General features: G+C 51.4%; 1 protein-coding gene across 11 annotated transcripts in view; it reads right to left on the reverse strand.

Moving 5' to 3' along the window:
* Positions 1-19,309, reverse strand: part of SHANK3 (SH3 and multiple ankyrin repeat domains 3) — a 206,454-nt gene that overhangs the window by 108,875 nt on the left and 78,270 nt on the right. For 10 of the 11 annotated variants that reach the window (XM_087873529.1, XM_087873528.1, XM_087873527.1 and 7 more), the window contains exon 11: positions 1,847-2,052. In XM_087873529.1, coding sequence (XP_087729655.1) covers positions 1,847-2,052 — 206 coding nt within the window. Of the gene's footprint in view, positions 1-1,846; positions 2,053-2,901; positions 2,931-3,284; positions 3,302-18,816; positions 18,828-19,309 lie in introns of all 11 variants that reach the window. The other variant, XM_087873537.1, reaches the window with a different exon arrangement.

Here is a 19,309-nt window from a genome sequence, read left to right on the forward strand (position 1 = left end):
TGGCAAAATCTTCAGAGAGGCTCTCAGTTGCAGGGAGCAAGCCAGACCCGGCCATCCCACCATCCCTCTCCGTCTCACCCTGGCCCTTCCCTGCAGCCATCACTCCGCTGCAATGTCTGTCTTTGCAAATATAAATTCTGGGGAAGAAGGGGGGGGGGGAAGCCTCAACAGCTGGTGTTCTCATGGGACGAGTCATGGCTGGGCCACATCCTAAGACCATGCCGGAGTCCCTGCCACACACGGGGACAGTGTGTGTTTGTGCAACGCAGCCCATGCGCAACAGCTGGTCAGGGGAAGTAGCAGGTATCTGTGGCACTTGAAAGCCAAATCGTTGAGGGGAGCACATCAAACAGCACGGTTGGGGGGAGCTTTACTTTTGCTTCTGTGGTGGTCTGACTCAGCACCTCACAACTCACTGCCAGTCAAGCTGCAAGCAGGAGCAGCACTTAAGATAAGAGACGCAATTCTGAGATTAGTATAAAGGAAGAGTTAACCCTCTTCCGCTGAGAATTCCTCCTTGCTGCTCTGCTTTGTACAAACTTTGTCCTCCCCCCCCTCCCCCCCCCCGATCTTTGTCCAAGTCTAGAACTTTCCCGGAGAGCCTTCTACACCAGCAGGCAACCCAGGACACCAAGAAGGAACAAGAGCATCTAGACAGACTCTACACACAGAAGACAAATGGGAATCGGCCTGATTGCAAGGACAATGGCCGATTTCCATGGACGTCACGAAAAGGTGCCCTTGCACCACTGCCGGCCGGCCAGAAATGCTCCCGGGCACTTTGGGCTTGGAGAGCCACAAGCCATGCAGGACTCAGCCTCCAGACAGGACAGCTGCTCTGGATGCCCCCAAGGGCTGGTAGCTTCAGGCAGGCTCCCCTCCTTTCTGCGCCCCAATGTCTCTCGTGGAGGCCCCCACGCCAAGACCCCCTTCTGGTTTTACAGGTGCCTCTGGGTAGGACAACCGATGCACGGGTGCTGCAGGAGCATCTTTGCAACATGACCTCATGCTGCCTGCAAGCACAGCCAGCGCTGCAGTGATGAGTGGGTGCACACAGATGCACCGGGTTCCAGAAGATGCTGTGAGCACACAAGACGCACCCACGGTGTGGAGCACAACATGAGCTGCTCCGGGCTCCGTTTCTGGCTGCTTGTGTGGGGAAGGCCGCCCCGAGTCACCTGGGTTCAAACACTGCTACAGCCCCCGGAGAAGCTCTTCTGCCAAGTCAGAAACCAAAGGGGCTCCCTCCCAAGAGGGAGAGAGGGCTCAGCTGCCCAGCTACTGAAAACCCAAGCCCAGAGATAGAAGAAGAAGCACCTCGGAGGGTCAGGAAACGCAGAATGGAGCTAGGAGGGAAAACGGGTGGGTGTCTCTGTGTCTCTGGCTGAGTTCATGTCCACCCGAGAGAGGCTTCTTCCCCGGGTCTTCCTCCTGGGCCCAAGCACTCTCCGGCACCCCAAGATGCCTCGAGTGACAACTCTTGACTCTTCCTCATCTGTTGCATGCACACACCCCACGCCCACAGGCAGGATAGCCTTGACTGCCCTGTCCGTTGAAACAGGCCCAGCACAAAGGGGCCACAGAGGACCACTGGATGCAACGCATCCCACCCCTCACCGGTGCCTCCCTGGTCCCAGCCATTGATATCCTGATTTGTCACGCTCAGCCCAACCAATCCAGGCAGATATGGGCTCTTCGCACAAGACGCCTCGCCTGGCGACAGACTGAGCCAATGCTCTGGTCCTTTCACCGGGCGGCCCCACCCCACGGCTCCCTGAGGTCAGCAGGCGCTGGGCGGCTCCCTCCCCCCAGACCGGGACCCCCGCCCCCCCCCGCCCGGGCTCACCCTTGACGGCTTCTCCGCGGTTGAGCTGGATCTCGCCGTCGCCCTGCGGCGCGTAGCTCTTGACCACGATGAAGCGGCGGCCGGGCACGGCGCTGTACAGCTTCTTCTTGGGGCCCCGCAGCGGAGCCGGCGCGGCGTGCGGACTGTGCTCCACGCCCGGCCCGGCGCCCGGCGCCCCCCCAGGCCCGCTGCCGCTCCCGCCGGGGCTGTAAACGAAGACATAGGTTACGCTGCTGATGCCGGGCAGAGGCGGGGGGGCCATGGGCGCGGACGGGGAGGCTCTCCTGCGGCCCTCCGCCGGGGAAGTCAGGCCATCGCGGCCGGCCGGGGGGGGGGCGGCCGCTCCCGCCGCCGGGACCCGCACCCGCCGCCCGCCGATGGGGGCCCTGCCGGGGCGCCGCCGGGGCGGTCAGGCTGCCGGGCGCCGTCGCTGCTGCCGCTGCTGCCGCCTCCAGCTCCGGCCGGCGCCCCCTCCGACGGCCGCAGCGCCATGGCTCCCCCGCCGCCGCCGCCGCTCCGGACCCCCGCCCGGCTCAGGGGCCGCTCCCGGGACGCCGCCGCCCGGACCGGCCCCGCCGCCGCCGCCACTGCTGCCCGCCCATGACGGCGGCGGGAGGCGCTCCTCGCTCGCTCGCTCGGCTGCCGGCAGCCCGCGGCCGGGCCGCCCGCCCGCCTGCCTCGCCTCGCCTCGCCGGCTCCGGCTGCCGCTCCTCCCCTCGGCTGGGCGGGGACCCACCGGGCCGGCCCCCCGCCCCCGCCCCCCCCGCGGACGGCGGCCAGACGGAGGGGCCGGGAGGGGAGGGGCGCTGTGGCCACGGGGACCCCCTCCGCAGAGCAGGCAGGCAATGGACAGGCTCCGGGACAGCCTCTGAGCCCCCCCGCCGGTCTCCCCCGGCCACTCCTGAGCCCCCACCCTTTCCAGAAAAGGCTCCCCGAGGAGTCCGGCTGGCCAGCCTTGGGCGGCACAGCTGGCTTTCCTGGTGGTCCCCATCCCGCTTTGCCCAAACTCCTGCTTTAAAGTTAGCCGACCAGCTGGGATCTGCCATTGACAAGGCGGGGGTGGGGGTGGGGGTGGGGGTGGGGTCTCCCGATGCTCGAAGGAATGAAGGATGCGATGGCTTACTGGGACGAGCTGGGACCCCCTCCGCCTCCCCCTCTCTTGAGGCAGTGGAGAAAGTCCAACCCTCGCCCAACCTTTCCCAACCCTGCTCAGGACCCTCCTTCCCGTCTCCCCGCAGAGCCCCCCCTCCTCCCCAGCACAGGACCCCAATGGACAGCCTGGTTTGCTGCCCACCACCCCAGGACCCAAAATGGTGACAACAGCCCCCTTCCTCTTAGGTCCTTGCAGGCACACACAGGCCCTCCCCATAAGCACAAACCAGTGAGCCCATTAAGCCCAGTCCGCACTGAGCCAGATTGGCTCATCTCCCCAGCTAACCTGCCCTCCCAAGCAGGCTTGGCTCTGCAGGAGGCAGCAAGTCCAAATCAACCGTTCTTTCCAAGCAGTAGGGAGCAACTTTCACAGCATCGCCTGGGAGGGGGGAGGCAGAAAATTGGCCCAGGGCTTCCAGAAACCCTCTGCCTCCCACCCCCCCCACCTGCTCTGCCCCCCCCCACACCGTCCCAAACTGATCAGCTCTGTGCATTGCAGGTCCAAAGAGGACATGCCAGCCAAGGGTGGGGTGGGGGAGGGGAGGCCCAGATCTGAGGAGAGCCTGAAAGCCTGAATGTGTCTGTTCAGAAGAGAGGAAGCTTCTTGGATGAGAAGCAAAACGTTTTCAAAGAAACACAAAACAAAGTCCAGTTGCCTTTTAGGGAAATTGTTCTTGGCTGACCCAACTGAGCAAGGATGCCAAAATCCCCCCTCCCCCCAAAGAGTCTGGGCAATCCCACAGCACCCCCAGATCCCCCCAACTCACCCAGAAGGGGGACCCTCTGAATAACAAAGGCTTTCAGGAGAATGCATCCATCCCTGGTGCCCCACCTTCCGAATAAAGGCAGTCGGAGAAAGAAACACAACTGCAAGCAAGTGTAAAGTTCACAAAAAAAGCCAATTTGGAGAGGAAGGGCGATTTTCCTGCAAGTACGGATCCTCCTTGACTTACAACCAAGTATTTAAAATCAAAATAGCACTGGAAAAGTGACTAATGATCAGTCCTCACACTTACGACCATCGCAGCAAGACCAGCTGCTTGGCAACCAGGTGGTGTTTGAGCCGCAGTGGCCCAGTGGTTAGAACGCAGGACTGCCGGCTGCTTCTGCTGCCTGCCGGCTGCCTGCAATTTGGCAGTTCAAATCTCACCAGGCTCCAGGTTGACTTAGACTCCTGTCCTTCCAAGGTCGATAAAATGAGGACCCAGATTGTTGGGGCAAGAGGCTGACTCTGTAAACCGCTTAGAGAGGGCTGGAAAGCACCGCAAAGCGGTATATAAGTCTAAGAGCTATTGCTATGGCTATTTGCAATGGCTGCGGTGCCCCTTGGTCATGGGTTTGCCAGTTGCATTAAATTTGTTTTAAATTGATTGGGGTTTTAAATTTGTCTGGGCCAAACTATTTAATTCGATTTTATCTCTGCTTTTTAAATTTTGTATATATGTATTTTATTGTTGGCTGTTCACCACCCTGAGTCCTTTGGGAGTAGGGCGGTATATAAATCAAATAAAAGATAAAAGATAAAGAAAGTTGCGACCTTCCCAGGGGGCAATCAGAGAAGCCAGATTTGCTTAAGGACTGCATGGTTCACTTAACAACTGCATTGATTCATTTAACAACCCTGGCAAAAAAAAAGGTGTAAAATAAGGACTGACTCACTTAACAAACACCTTGGTTAGCAGTGGAAATTCTGGTCACAACTGCGGTTGTAAGTGTAGGACTATTCTCCTGGGAGCTGCAGCCAGCTCTGGCACCCCACAAAGTCACCGCAGAGCTGCAGCCTGACTCAAATGCCCATAATCCATGTCCTGCCAAATGCGGAGTGTTGGAGAAAGCACCGGCCTGTTCAACTTCATTCCCCCCAAGTGAGAGGGTGAGGATTGGCGTCTATGGCAAAGCCGAAGGCCCTTACAGAGACCCTTCTGGGACCCAAGAACCTTTTCTTAGTGGACCAACAACTGAGGGACACACCCCTTTCATGGTCTACACAACACAACTGCTTTCACATAGATCACAACTCTCAACACTATACTTACTGAGGAGTAGAGGAATTGTAGCAAAACAGTCAGAAAAAATAAGTCATTTATTACTGATTATAAGGCCACCCAACTCTGGATTGTATACAGGTTAAAAACACAATTCAACAATAGCCCATTATAATAATAATAACAATTCTCTTTTAAGATGATTATAACTGGAAAAAGGGTGCTGGAGAAGACCTCAATCAATCAATCAATCAAACAATCAATCTATCAATCAGAATAGAGCTGGAAGGGACCATGAAGGACTTCTAATCCAACCCTGCTCAAGCAAGAGACCCCGTATACCATTTCAGACAAATCATTGTCCAATCTCTTCTTAAAAACCTCCAGTGATGGATCACCCACAACTTCTGAAGGCAACTTCTGTTCCACAGGTTAATTGTTCTCATTGTTGGGAAGTTTCTCCTTAAAATTCCCTTAATTTTCTTGAGAGTCCCTTGGAGTGCAAGGAGATCCAATCAGTCGATCCTAAAGGAAATCAACCCTGTTCTTTGGAAGGACAGACCCTGAAGCTCAAATACTTTGGCCACCGAATGAGAAGCGAGAGAGAGAGCACTCCCTGAGAAGGCCCTGAAGGCCCCTTGGTGCTCTCTGAGCTTGGTGGTTTCCTTGGGGACGTTTCATGACCCAAACTAGGTAACCTCATCAGGATTAGTCACTAGCACTGATGAGGTTACCTAGTTGGGTCATGAAATGTCTGCAAGAGAACACCAAGGACGCCACAGTCCTCCTCCTCCTCCTCCCCCTCCCCCTCCTCTCTGCAACCTCCCTTCTAGCACTGATGACATTACCTAGTTGGGTCATGAAACGTCTGCAAGAGAACCTCCAGGGTCGGAGAGCACCAAGGACCCCTCCTATCTATCAACCCAGAGCTACAAATATTCTCCTGTATTAAAGACCCTGATCTTGGGGGAGGAAGGAGAAGGGGAGGGCAGAGGGGATGGTTAGATTGTGTCATCGAAACAATGAAAATGAAATTTGGAGACAAACTCTGGGAGACAGCAGGTGGGAGCCTGGTGTGCTGTGGACCTCGGCTACCTGTCATCTCAACCTTTTCTTGTGAGCAAGTCTTCTCCACAGGGAAAGGGCCTTACGGAGGGCTGCTGGCCAGCCATTTGCACCCACAGTAACTGGGAAAACCGCTTAACGTTTGCCATGAATGTTCTTTGCAGCACAATTCCTTCTTCCTGCTACCGTGTCCCTCCTCCTTCCCCTGGGCTCTTCCATGCGTCCAACCGCTTCCTTGGAGTGGCACAAGCAGCTTCCTCTTGCCAGGATTGGTGGGCACGACTTGGAAGGAGAAAGAAAGGGCCGCGGGAATCCCAAGCTCCTCGCAGAAGCAAAGGTGGGAATGTTGCGGGGAGGCCAACACGGAGGACGGACAATGCAGATTTAGGCGGATTAGATGGTCAAAATTGTTGTCGTTCTGGCACACTTTTTGGTCCATGGTCCATCACTCCAAAAGGAACCCTCAAGCCTGAACTCTTCAGAAGCTGTGGGCGATTCATCCCTGGAGGTTTCTAAGAAGAGGTTGGATAGCCTTTGGTCTGAAGTGGTTTCCTGCCTAAGCAGGGGGTTGGACTAGAAGACCTCTCAGGCCCCTTCCAACTCTGTTATTCTATTCTACGCCCATTTTCATTTTAAAATCAGTTCCATCTTTCCTTGAAAAATAACTTTGTGTGTTGTTTCTCTTTTGCTGTTTGTTTGCTTTTGGCACTGAGATCAGAAAAAAGGAAAAGAAAAGGGCTGGAAGAGTCAGAAGCACCTTCTCCGCATGGAGGGATTTATCTGAAAGGCCAGGGGAGGGAACAGAAGACGAGATAAATGGGCCTCTTTGGTCTTCTGGCACTTCAGAAACAAATGCGAAGGGAAAAAAGGTGCTCTGAATTTTCAACAGCTTATTTCTGTTTCCAGTTGATAAGCCGACTTCATAAAGAGCCACTAATTGTGCAAATATTTAGATCCAAATGCTCCCGTGTGAAGGCGAAACAGGCGCCCCAAGGGCAGGTTTCCAAGTTGGGTTCCCTGCATGTGAACGGACGTCAGTGTGAAGCCCATTACAGGCGCAGGTCCTCAACTTACAACCATTCATTTAGTGACCGTTTGAAGTTACAACGAACCTTAAAAAAGTGATTTATGACCATATTTGCAACTGTTGTAGGAAGAGGTGACATGACAGCCCTGTTCCAGTATTGGAGGGGCTGCCCCAAAGAAGAGGGAGTCAACCTGTTCTCCACAGCACCAGAAGGCAGGAGAAGAAGCAGCCAAAGAGAGAAGCAACCTGGAACTAAGGAGGAATTTCCTAACAGTGAGGACAATTCACCTCCAGAAGTTGTGGAGGCTTTTAAGAAGAGATCGGACAGCCATTTATCTGAAATGAGCAGACTAGAAGACCTCCACGGCCCCTTCCAACTCCGTTATTCTGTTGTTCTGTTGTTCTGTTATTCTGTGTGTCGTGACTGTGGGCACCTTTACCTTCCCAACGGTGTCATAGGTAACTTCTTGGGAGGGAGTCTATTGTAACTTTGAATGGTCATTCGGTGACTGGCCATTAAATGAGGTCTATCTGTAACTCAGTATTTCATCTCTTCGGTTGCCTCGCGTCCAGCCCCGACCTTCATCTCGGCACAAAACGTCCCATAATTCATCCTTAACCTCTTCATCACGCACCGTCTGTACACCACCAGTAAATATCCTTCCCCCCTTCCTTTCTCTGCCCTGCTGAAGAGGAGGACCACTCGTACTCGTAACTCAAGGACTTCCTGCCTTCCCTTCTGCAGCACAAATGAGGTTTGTGAGATAGCCACAACAAAACTCTTCGCTACGGAAGTTGCCACACTGAAAAACAAAACCCAAAGCCACAAACGCAGAACTCCGGTGGAAATGTGGAACATACATGCGGGACTCTCGCACAATATCCTTAATGTCACCGGCTAGCAAAATAATGCTCAGGATCATATACAGTAAAGAACGATTGCTGGAACTGGGTATGTCTAGTTTAATGAAGAGAAGGACCAGGGGAGACATGATAGCAGCCTTCCAATATCTCAGGGGCTGCCACAAAGAAGAGGGAGTCAAGCTATTCTCCAAAGCCCCTGAGGGCAGGACAAGGAGCAACAGGTGGAAACTAACCAAGGAGAGAAGCAACCTAGAACTAAGGAGGAATTTCCTGGCAGTTAGAACAATTAAGCAGTGGAACAACTTGCCTCCAGATGTTGTGAATGTCCATCACTGGAAGTTTTTAAGAAGATGTTGGATAACCATTTGTCTGAAGTGGTGTAGGGTTTCCTGCCTAAGCAGGAGGTTGGAATAGAAGACCTCCCAGGTCCCTTCCAACTCTGTTATTCTATTCTATTCTATTCTATTCTATTCTATTCTATTCTATTCTATTCTATTCTATTCTATTCTATTCTATTCTATTCTATTCTATTCTATTCTATTCTATTCTATTCTATTCTATTCCATTCCATTCCACTCCATTCCACTCCACTCCACTCCACTCCACTCCACTCCACTCCACTCTCCACTCCACTCCACTCCACTCCACTCTAATTCTATTCTATTCTATTCTATTCTATTCTATTCTATTCTATTCTATTCTATTCTATTCTATTCTATTCTATTCTATTCTATTCTATTCCATTCCATTCCATTCCATTCCACTCCACTCCACTCCACTCCACTCCACTCCACTCCACTCTAATTCTATTCTATTCTATTCTATTCTATTCTATTCTATTCTATTCTATTCTATTCTATTCTATTCTATTCTATTCTATTCTATTCTAGGGATATTAAAGTCCCACCTGGGGAGGGAGACGGCAGATGTCTGAGCCGATTTTAGAAAAGGCCAAGGAACAGGAGACATTCATTACTCTTGACATTTGCTAAATAATTGAAAAAGTCCAAGAATATCAAAATGAAATCGATATCCACTTCACCGATTTGACAAAGGCCTTCACTTGCATTGACCGTGTTAAGGGGTGGAATATTCTTAGGAAATTGGGAATTCCAGATCTGCTCGGGGTTCTCCTGAGAAACCTGCACTGTCACCGGAGGAAGAAGCCACATTCTGGATCCCGCAGGGTAACACCCGCAACGGTCTTGGGGTCCACGAAGGAACGAGGGAAGTCCGTGGATGCTCCCATTATTTCTTCAGTCTATATGCTGAATATATTTTAAGGGGAGCTGAATTGGAAAAAGACGTGTATGGTTTAAAATTGGAGGACAAAACATTAATATTCTGAGCCATGCTGATCACTCTACCTGACGCCCAAGGATCTGCCAGCCAGAGTTATAAAAATTAAGGTGCAAAATGAAAAAGAAAAAAAAAAAAAAGGGGGGGGGGGGCTAACGTTATCTCTACAGCCAACGAGGAACAACAGGTCTGGTAACCAGCCTGAGATTTGGGAGAGAAGATGCTGGAAGGCAGGAGAGCTTCTGCCCTTTAGGATCCACCATCCATGGAGAATATCGGAGTAGAAACTAGTTTGTGAGTTCTAGTCCTGCCTTGGGCACGAAGCCACTGGCCGACCTTGGGCCAGTCACTTTCTCTCAACCCTAGGAAGGAGGCAATGGCAAATGGCTTCCGAAAAACCTTGCCAAGAAAAGTTTGAGGACTCGTCTGGGACCTCTCCAAGAGGGAAGGGGAGGAAAGGACACCGAGCGTCAAAGAACAGACAGTCAAGAACTATGCCACAGTCTGGCACGAAGGCCTGGAAAAGATCTCCAGAGGCCAAGAGGCCTCACCTCCAAAGACCAGAATCGGGCAAGCCGAGCTATTCCCTCTCAGGCTCCATGGATGCCGAAGAAGCAGGGAAGGAAGAGGACAGGCCATCCTCGGCTTACAACAGTTCATTCAGTTACATCATCATGAAAAAAGGGACTTTTCACTTTTCACCATTTTTCACACTCGCAACCATTACAGCAGCCCACCCTGATCCCGTGATCCAAATTCAGAGGCTTGGCAACTGGCACGGACTTCTAAGGGTCACGTGATCCCTCTTGAGACCTTCTGACAAGCAAAGTCAAGAGGGAAGCCGGATTCACTTAACAGCCGTGTTACTGACTTAACAACTGCAGTGATTCACTTAACGACTGTGGCAAGAAAGGTCGTAAAATGAGGCAAAGCTCACTTAACAAATCTTCTCACTTAGCAACAGAAATTTTGGGCTCAATTGTGGTCGCAAGTCAGGGACTACCTATCATTGATGCCTTTGAATTCTGACCTTGAAGAGGATTACTGGGAACTGTCCATGGTGTTCACAGAAAACAGAATTAACAGAATAACGGAGTTGGAAGGGACCTTGGAGGTCTTCTAATCCATCCCCTGCTCAAGCAGGAGACCCTCTACTATTTCAGACAAATGGCTGTCTAAGCTCTTCTTAAAAACTTCCAGTGTTGGAGCATTCACAACTTCTGGAGGCAAGCAGTTCCACTGGTTAATTGTTCTCACTTTTAGGAAATTCCTCCTTAGTTCCAGGTTGCCTCTCTCCTTGATTAGTTTCCACCCGTTGCTTCTTGTCCTGCCCTCAGGTGCTTTGGAGAATAGCTTGACTCCCTCCTCTTTGTGGCAGCCCCTCAAATACTGGAAGGCTGCTATCATGTCACCCCTGGTCCTTCTCTTCATTAGACTAGACAACCCCAGTTTCTGCAACCGTTCTTCCTATGTTTTAGCCTCCAGGACTTTTGTCATCTCTGTCGTTCTTCTCTTTCCAGAGTCTCAAGACCTTCTGAGGAGAGGCAGGAGCCCAGATCCCTGAGGCCAAAGGCTGGTAGACCAGGAACCTCGCACAAGCCCATCTTCATTGGATCCCAGCCTCCCACTCCTCAATCCACGGAGTCTCTGGAATAACAGGACAGCCAAACAGATGGCAATCAATGCCAGCATTCAAACAAGGGACACGTTGACGGCCCTTAATGGGCAAGCAAACATACGTCAATGCCAGGCTGATGAAGTACCTTTCCTGCCTGCAGAAAGGAACGTTGAAGAGGTCTCCTGCTGCAACCCGGCCTTCCAAGGAAGCCGCAGAGAGCAGAGCAAACGTCAGCGTGCAGAGGAGGCAAGACAGACGCCGGCACGTTTCGATTCATTGCCCAGAAGGACAATGCAGAGGATGAGCAAATAACCTGGATCTAAGATGGCCAGAAAGGACTAAACTAGGAATCGCTCTGGGGGGACAGGAAGGAAACGCAAGAGGGTTTTGCACCAGGCTGCAGCCCCAGAGAGACCCCCAGGGAGAATGCCCCACCATCTGAACCCAGCAGAATTAGCTGCCTTCTCTTGCCTGGGACACCCCAGATGTTTTCTGCCGGATGGCTGGGACGAGGGTTAAGGGGACCCAGAGACCATCTTCCCCAAGCTGGGAAAGGCCTTTCTGCACCTCCCTTGTGCTGACCCTCCTCCTGTCGCCCCCACTTTCTCCAAGCGGCAAATTTACCCCTTCCGGCTTCCCTGAGTAAGACTGTGGCCCAGGTGGCTCATTTGAGACTCAGCCTGGTTGGAACTTGGAAGCCCCCTGCCAGCTGCTGCTCGCCCTCCTGAGCACTGCACAAGCCTCCCCCTCCCCCTCTGCAAGGGCTTGGGAAAGAAAGGACGGGGGAGGGGGGGCAACAGACAATACTGTGTGAGGGACACCCCCCCTTCCTCAGCCGCCAGGCAGCAGGCGGCGTTTCTCCACCTGGTGCCTTCCAGCTGGGCTCAGCTCCTGCTCTGAATGCCCAGCTGGCCCATGGGGAGGCATCCTGCACTGGGGTGTGTGTGTGTGTCTTCCTTGCATGGGCGCAACACGCCCATTTCCCAACTCCCCACACCCTCTTTAGCCCCCACCCCCCAACGGATCCAGTCTTTGTCCAATTGGCTGGTAAAGAGGCAGGCCTCCACTGAGCAACTCAGGCCAGCATTTCCCTTGCTGAGTAGTTGTTAAGTTATTGTTGTCCCATTTTACGGTCTTTCTTGCCACAGTTCTTAAATGAATCACTGCAGTTGTTAAGTTAGGAACACGGTCCTTAAGTGAATCTGGCCTCCCCATTGACCTTGCTTGTGGAGGACTCTCTCTCTCTCTCTCTCTCTCTCTCTCTCTCTTTCTATCATCTGTCTGTCCGTCCATCCAATCTCTCTGTATGTGTTGGGGGGGGAGGGGCTGGGGGTAGGCAACGACCCCTGTGGGTTTAAGTTCTCCTTGGACGCCCCGTTTGTCCTTCTGAATTCGGCACCAGCACCAGACACCCCCCTGGCCTGGGTAGGTCTGGAGAAGGACCCCCCCCCCCCAGTCCTTGTTTCAGTGCCGTCAGAGCAGTCATTAAACAAATGTTATTAAGTGAGGACCACCCGTGTCTGTGCGTTTCTTTTCACTTCTTCCCACTGAATCCTCTGAGGCCCTTGCATAATAGATCGCGAAGCATTGAGGCACACTCTGTATAAATATCACAGTGTCGGAATAACACACGGTCTGAAAATGGGGAGTTTGGAGCAATGAATGGCCTGGACGACTAGACCTGACAGTATGTTAAAGTATTGATCGAGTTTTATATTAACATTTTATGGACGGAGTCTTAGTTTCTACAAATGTTACTTACTTATTCATCATCCTATATATCTTTTTCTAGAGCTACTATATTTTTGCTTGTCCTTTATTATATCTTCCTGTTGTTACTGATATATATATATAAATTAAATATATATTATAAATATATAATACATTTTTAAAAACTCAATGCCTACAATGTCTTGTTGCATTTGTGTTTCGCCTTCTTTCCAAGTTGAAGTCTCTAGTCCCCAAAACAGCCCTTCTCCCAGATTAAGGCTCAGACCATGGAGTCGAGACTCTAGACCAATTCAATTCAATTCAGAATAGAGCTAGAAGGGACTTTGGAGGTCTTCTAGTCCAACCCCCTGCTCAAGCAAGAGACCCCATACCATTTCAGACAAGTGATTGTCCAATCTCTTCTTAAAAACCTCCAGTGATGGAGCACCTACAACTTCCAGTGGCAAGCTGTCCCACTGGTTAATTGTCCTCATTGTTAGGAAGTTTCTCCTTAGTTCCAGGTTGCTTCTCTCCTGGATCAGTTTCCATCCATTCTTTGTCTTGCCTTCTGGTGCTTTGGAAGATAAGTGGACTCCCTCTTCTTTAGGGCAGCCCCTCAAATATTGGAAGACTGTTATCCTGTCATCCCAGTCTTTCTGTTCCCTAGACTAGCCATGCCCAGTTCCTGCAACCATTCATCATATGTTTTAGTCTCCAGTCCCCTAATTATCTGAGTTGCTCTTCTCTGCACTTTTCCCAAAGTCTCAACTTTTTTCTAATGTGGTGACCAAAATGGGATGCCGTATTCCAGGTGTGGCTTTACTAATGATTTATAAAGCAGTACTAAGACTTCACGTGATTTTGATTCTATGCTTCTGTTTATACAACCAAGGATTTTATTAGCTTTTTTGGCTGCTGCCACTCACGGCTGACAGATAAGGGATCGTCCTGAGGACTCCAAGGTCCCTCTCGCAGTTACTGATTTTGAGCCAGGTTTCGCCTAGTCTATGCTTTTTTTTGGGGGGGGGGGTTGATTTATATGCTGCCCTTCTCGGGAGACTCAGGGCGGCTAACAATGTGTTATGCGTGTATCTTTGGTTTTTCCTGCCCAGGTGTAAAACCTTACTTTTCTCCACATTAAATTTCATATTGTTGGATGGGGCCCATTGCTCAAGTCTGTCAAGATCTTTTTGGATCCCGAGCTCGTCTCCTGGGGTGTTGGCTGTTCCTGCTAGTATAGTGTCATCTGCAGATTTGATGAGTTCCCCTTCTACCCCTCATCTAAGTCATTGTTGTGGCCCCGCCCTCTGAGCCTATCCCATAGGAGGAAAAAAGCTCCGAGCATGAGGAAGAGGAGTCAGCCAGGCCTCCCTCTCCAGGCCCCTCCCCTCTGGCACTGTCTCAGGTGCCGGCCGAGGGAGAGTAGATTAGCCGAGAAACAGGTGTCTCGGATGAGAGCGAGGGAGAGACATCATTCCTGGACACACGCCTCCGTGATAAACAATTGCAGCAGCTCAGGAGGCGTGCTAGGGATTAGAACTGAGTCACTGGACCACACTCCAGAGACTATATAATAGAGGGTGGTGGCCAGTGATCTCCGTGACAAACAAAAGTAAACCTTGGATAGTTACTAAAGCCTCGTCCGGAAACTGCTGAGAGGAATATTATTCTGATTGGACTTTTGTATGCTAAGTATCTTATCTTTCTGTTTTGTGGAAATAAACGCACTTGGCAGACGGTGTGTAAATCGCTGCCAAGTTGGAGATAAAGACCTGGGTGTGTGCCAAAGTGTTTCCTTAACCCTCGGCTGGCTGTGTTTGTGTGTGTGTGTGGACGGGGACAGATCAGTCATTTACAAAGATACGTTCATAATCCCTGGTGTTCAGCAAGATATGTTGAAAACCAGGAATGTCCACCCTTGGCAATTTTAAGACATGTGGACTTCAGCTCCCAGAATTTCCCAGCCAACCATGCTTAAAATCACCCGGCCAAGGAAGGCTTAAAAACAGCAGGAAATTGAGCAGCAAAGGGATTTTACAGACTCCTAATCTGGACTGCTACATCTTTCCCTCCTTTGGTACCCGTCAGATGTATCTGAGCATACAGGCTGGGGATGATGGGAGGCAGACTTCCCGTTTTCCTAATTTGGTATCCTCCAGATGCCTCTGAGCACACAGGCTGGGAATGATGGGAGATGGACTACCTGTTTCTCTAATTTGGTATCCTCTACATGTCTGAACACACAGGCTGGGGATGATGGGGGGCCTGATTTAAGTGGGGGAGCTTCAGAGGTGGAAAACGGCCTCCTTGCTAGAGGCGCAAACCTTTTCAAGAGGCCAAAACCCACAGCTGGGGGAGAGTCTTCCACACCAGCTCAGCCCACAAATGTAATGGGAAGTGTTGCCCCCAAGCAAACCCCCCTCCCCGTTTCCTGGAGGTGCCCAGCGAGTTCCTCCTGGAGGCTGGAGCGCCTTCCTCTCATTTTACATCTCCTGCGCCCGTGTGCGAGAGTCTGCCAGCCTTTGAAGCCGGTTTGGCGGCTCAGGGATAATGAGCTGCCTGGGATGTTGGCGCTGCCGGCTCCGTGTTCCTCCCGGGAGGATGCGGTTGCTAAGCGAGGGAGAGGAAGGCTCCGCATGGCATCATCCAGGATTGGCAAGACACATCCCAGCAAGGGGGCTCTGCACGGCTCACTGGGGGCTCCACTTCAGCTGCACCCACAGGAACGGCCAAAATCTGAGGACCCCAAGCCGGCACGGGGATGTGTGACTCCTTGCCACCTGTACAGCCCTGGCCCTTAGACTTCTATGCCGCTTCACAGGGCTTTTGCCGCCCTCTCTGAGCAGTTGACAGAATCCGCCTGCAATGCTGCCCCACAACCACTGGGTACTTTTAGGAACCTGGGTGGGCTTCCTCATATACAAGGGTGGGGGGGCTTGGCCAAGAAGGAAGAATAGGCCATCGGTTTATATGTAGTCCTCGACTTATGACCACAATTGAGCCCAACATTTCTGTTGCTAAGCGAGACATTTGTTAACTGAGTTTTGCTCCATTTTATGACCTTTCTTGCCACAGGTGTTAAGTGAATCACTGCAATTGTTAAGTCCATAACACGGTTGTTAAGTGAATCCGGCTTCCCCCTTGACTTTGCCTGTCAGAAGGTCGCAAAAGGGGATCACGTGACCCTGGGACACTGCAACCGTCATAAATGTGAGACAATAGCCAAGTGTCCAAATTTTGATCACGTGACCATAAGGATGCTGCAGCAGTGCGAGAACCAGTCATAAATCAATTTTTCCGGTGCTGTTGTTTGCTAGGGTCTGATTTTGCTAAAAACTGGAAGCAAATGCCAATGTTCAGCAAAACCGTCATAAAATGAGTTCCTATGACTGCGTGATCCTGCGGGTGGCCGTAACTGCAAGAGGTTTGCTGAATGCCGGACATGCGGACATATGGCCCTGGGGGTGGGGGGAGGAGGGGACAGCTGTCAGAAGTTCAAATCCAGGTCGTAAATACCTTCAGGCAGTCGGTCGTAACTTCAAACAGCCACTAAGCAACTGGTCATAAGTTGAGGAGTACCTGCAGTTATCCCAGAGCCCCAACCTCAAGACTTGAGAAGGGTGCTCTGACCCTGATGGCCAGTTCTTAAAGGCCACCTCGACTTGAATGAAAAGACAGGAGTCTCAGTGCCAAGGTCACTGACCACGCGTGGTGGGGAAATTCTCTGAACCTCCCGGCTGCGTCGCTCCAGGTCTTCACTCTCCATTAACTGTCTGCACCGTTCTGGTCTTCCCAGGCCTACCTGCCTCTTTGCAGGCTTTACCTCTACGTTACATTTTATAATTTAGATTTATAATTAAATATACACCTATTTAATTTAATATATTATGAAGAACGTTTGCAGGAACTGGGCATGTCTAGTTTAATGAAAAGCAGGACCAGGGGAGACATGATAGCAGTCTTCCGATATCTCAGGGGCTGCCCCAAAGAAGAGGGAGTCAAGCTCTTCTCCAAAGCCCTGGAAGGCAGGACAAGAAGCAACAGGTGGAAACTAATCAAGGAGAGAAGCAATTTAGAACTAAGGAGAAACCTCCTAACAGGGAGGACGATTAACCAGTGGAGCAGCTTCCCTCCAGAGGTTGTGGGGGCTCCATCACTGACGGCTTTTAAGAAGAGACTGGACAGCCGTTTGTCTGAATTGGTAAAAGGTTTCCTGCCTGAGCAGGGGGTGAGACTAGAAGACCTCTGAGGCCCCTTCCAGCTCTGTTATTCTGTTCTGTTTTTTCCATCTCTGATCTTGCCTTGTACTGGTAGAGAGGATGCAGCCCGTGGCTAATTCAGGCTAATTAATGCCACGTTTCACACTCAGCCACGGGAGGAAGCAGACAACCAAGAAAAAGATAAGACGAGGCAACCAAGAAAACCTCCCAGATTCCCGTGACTTTCCCTTCTCTTGGAGACCAACAAGGCATTCGTTTTTCAGAAGACTGTGACCTCCCAAGGATCGCGGAGGAGAGAGCAAAATTGAGGGTGCACCCATAAAACACCAGCCCCGCTGGGTTCCGCTCAACCTTTTGTAAAGCCTCCCAGAGTGCCTCTGACAGCCCATCATCTGCCGGGACAAATGACCCAAGAGAAGAACATCCATTAATTACCCAGCCTTGTCCCAAGCGTCCTTCCTTCCCCATCACGGCCAGAATTAGCAACGGCACCAGATCAGAGGCAAGGGGACAGATGTTAAAACCACTGCTGCAAAATAAGAGGGAAGCTCCTGAGGACGCCTCTGCCAGCCTTGTGCAGAATAACAGAGGTGGAAGGGACCTTGGAGGTCTTCTAGTCCAACCCCCTGCTCAGGAGGAAAGCTTATACTACAGGATATCAAGACAAATGGCTGTCCAACCCCTTCTTAAAAGCCTCTGGTCTTGGAGCACCCACAATTTCTGTCCCACTGATTAACTGTTCTCACTGCCAGGAAATTTCTCCGTAATTCTAGGTTGCTTCTCTCCTTGATTAGTTAATGGATTCGTTTCCATCCTTCCTGTCCTGCCTTCGGGTGCTTTGGAGAAGAGGTTGACCCCCTCTTCTTTAGGGCAGCCCCTCAAATATTGGAAAAGTGTGAATATGTCACCCCCTGGTCCTTCTTTTCATTAAACTAGCTATGCCCAGTTCCTGCAACCGTTCTTCATATGTTTTATCCCCCAGTTCCCTACCCATCTTTGTCTACACTCTTTCTAGTACTTAAGTTTAAGGAACAGGGTAAAATTTCAGAGAGACAAGAGTAAAGTTCTTTCTTCATCTCGCAGTGCCCCATCTCACAACAGTTCCAGCAAGTCCCTCTCCAAAGCCCGGTGGCTGCCACATCCATGCCTGGACATGCCGGGGACCAGCATGCCACTCCCCCCACTTCACAACCCCCCCCACTCAATATGGAACCAGTCCCACTGGTTCCCCCCCCCCTTCCTGGGACCAGCTGCTGTGGCAGATGCCAGAGGAGTCATTGGCGAGGGGCATGACTACCGTCTGCCATGCGTGTCAACTTCTGTTAGGGATGCTCCTTTTCCCTTTTCTGATTTCATGCCTTTAATTTATTCGTCTTATTTTTGCTTGTTTCTTGTCGCTACCTTCGTAACATCACAGCCACTTAGAGCCGGATGACTGAAGCCGCCAAATGACAATTGAAATTAAACTCATGTGGTGGTGGTGGGGGGGGGGGCTGCCTGAACAAGGGACAGTGGTCATCTTGAAGGGCTCTCTTGGGAAGCTTTGAGGGTCCCTCACATGTGTTGCTCATGGTGGGGTGGGGGAAGGGAGGTCATCTTCTTCCCTGGAAGAAGAGACCCCCCCAGACAGAGGAGGGTGCAAATACCCTCAACCTTTCAACCAAAGCCTTCAAGCTTCCTTCTTCTCGGACAAAAAGGAAGATGTGCCACAGAGAGTCTATGCCGTCTAATGAAAAGAAGGACTAGGGGTGACATGATAGCAGTTTTCCAATATTTGAGGGGCTTCACCAAAGAGAGGGGGGGGGTCAACCTATTCCCTAAAGCACCCAAAGGCAGGACAAGAAGCAATGGATGGAAACTCATCAAGGACAGAAGCAACCTGGAATGAAGGAGAAACTTCCTGATAATTAGAACAATTAATATAGTGGAACGGCTTGCCACCAGAAGTTGTGGGGGCTCCAACACTGGAGGTTTTCAAGAAGAGATTGGACAGCTATTCGTCCAGAAGGTATAAGGTCTCCTGCTTGAGCAGGGGGTGGGACTAGAAGACCTCCAAGGTCCCTTCCAACTCGGTTGTTCAATGACGGCTGCAAGTCAAGGACTACCTATACGGCCTGTCTGTTGGAACGGCCTCCCCCGAGACCCAGATGGTCTTGGCCCTGCTAGCCTCCCATAAAATCTTGAAGACCCGCCTTCTCCCTCTGGTGACCTGGGTGGGGGGACTGACTGCAGATCTTTTAGAGGCCTCAGCTCTGTGGCCGTGTAGTTTTTAGGATGCTTTGCTTTGACGTTTCGTGCCATGTGTTCCCCAGATCACAAGACGGATGTGAGTAAACACAGTGTAGAAACCCATTCAATCCATCCATCCACCCACCCACCCAAACTGAGCCAAAACAATCCAAAGCAGAAACGTGGCACGGACCCCACCAGCTGCTTCCCAAAGCCAAACATTTGGAAGGCAGAAGCCTTCAGCAGCCTTCAAACCTGTCGGCTCTCTTCCCACCGCAGACCCAGGAGAGGCTG

This window comes from Pantherophis guttatus, chromosome 7 (assembly GCF_059756535.1).
Source record: "Pantherophis guttatus breed Tessera chromosome 7, ASM5975653v1, whole genome shotgun sequence".
Taxonomy (NCBI): Eukaryota; Metazoa; Chordata; class Lepidosauria; order Squamata; family Colubridae; genus Pantherophis; species Pantherophis guttatus.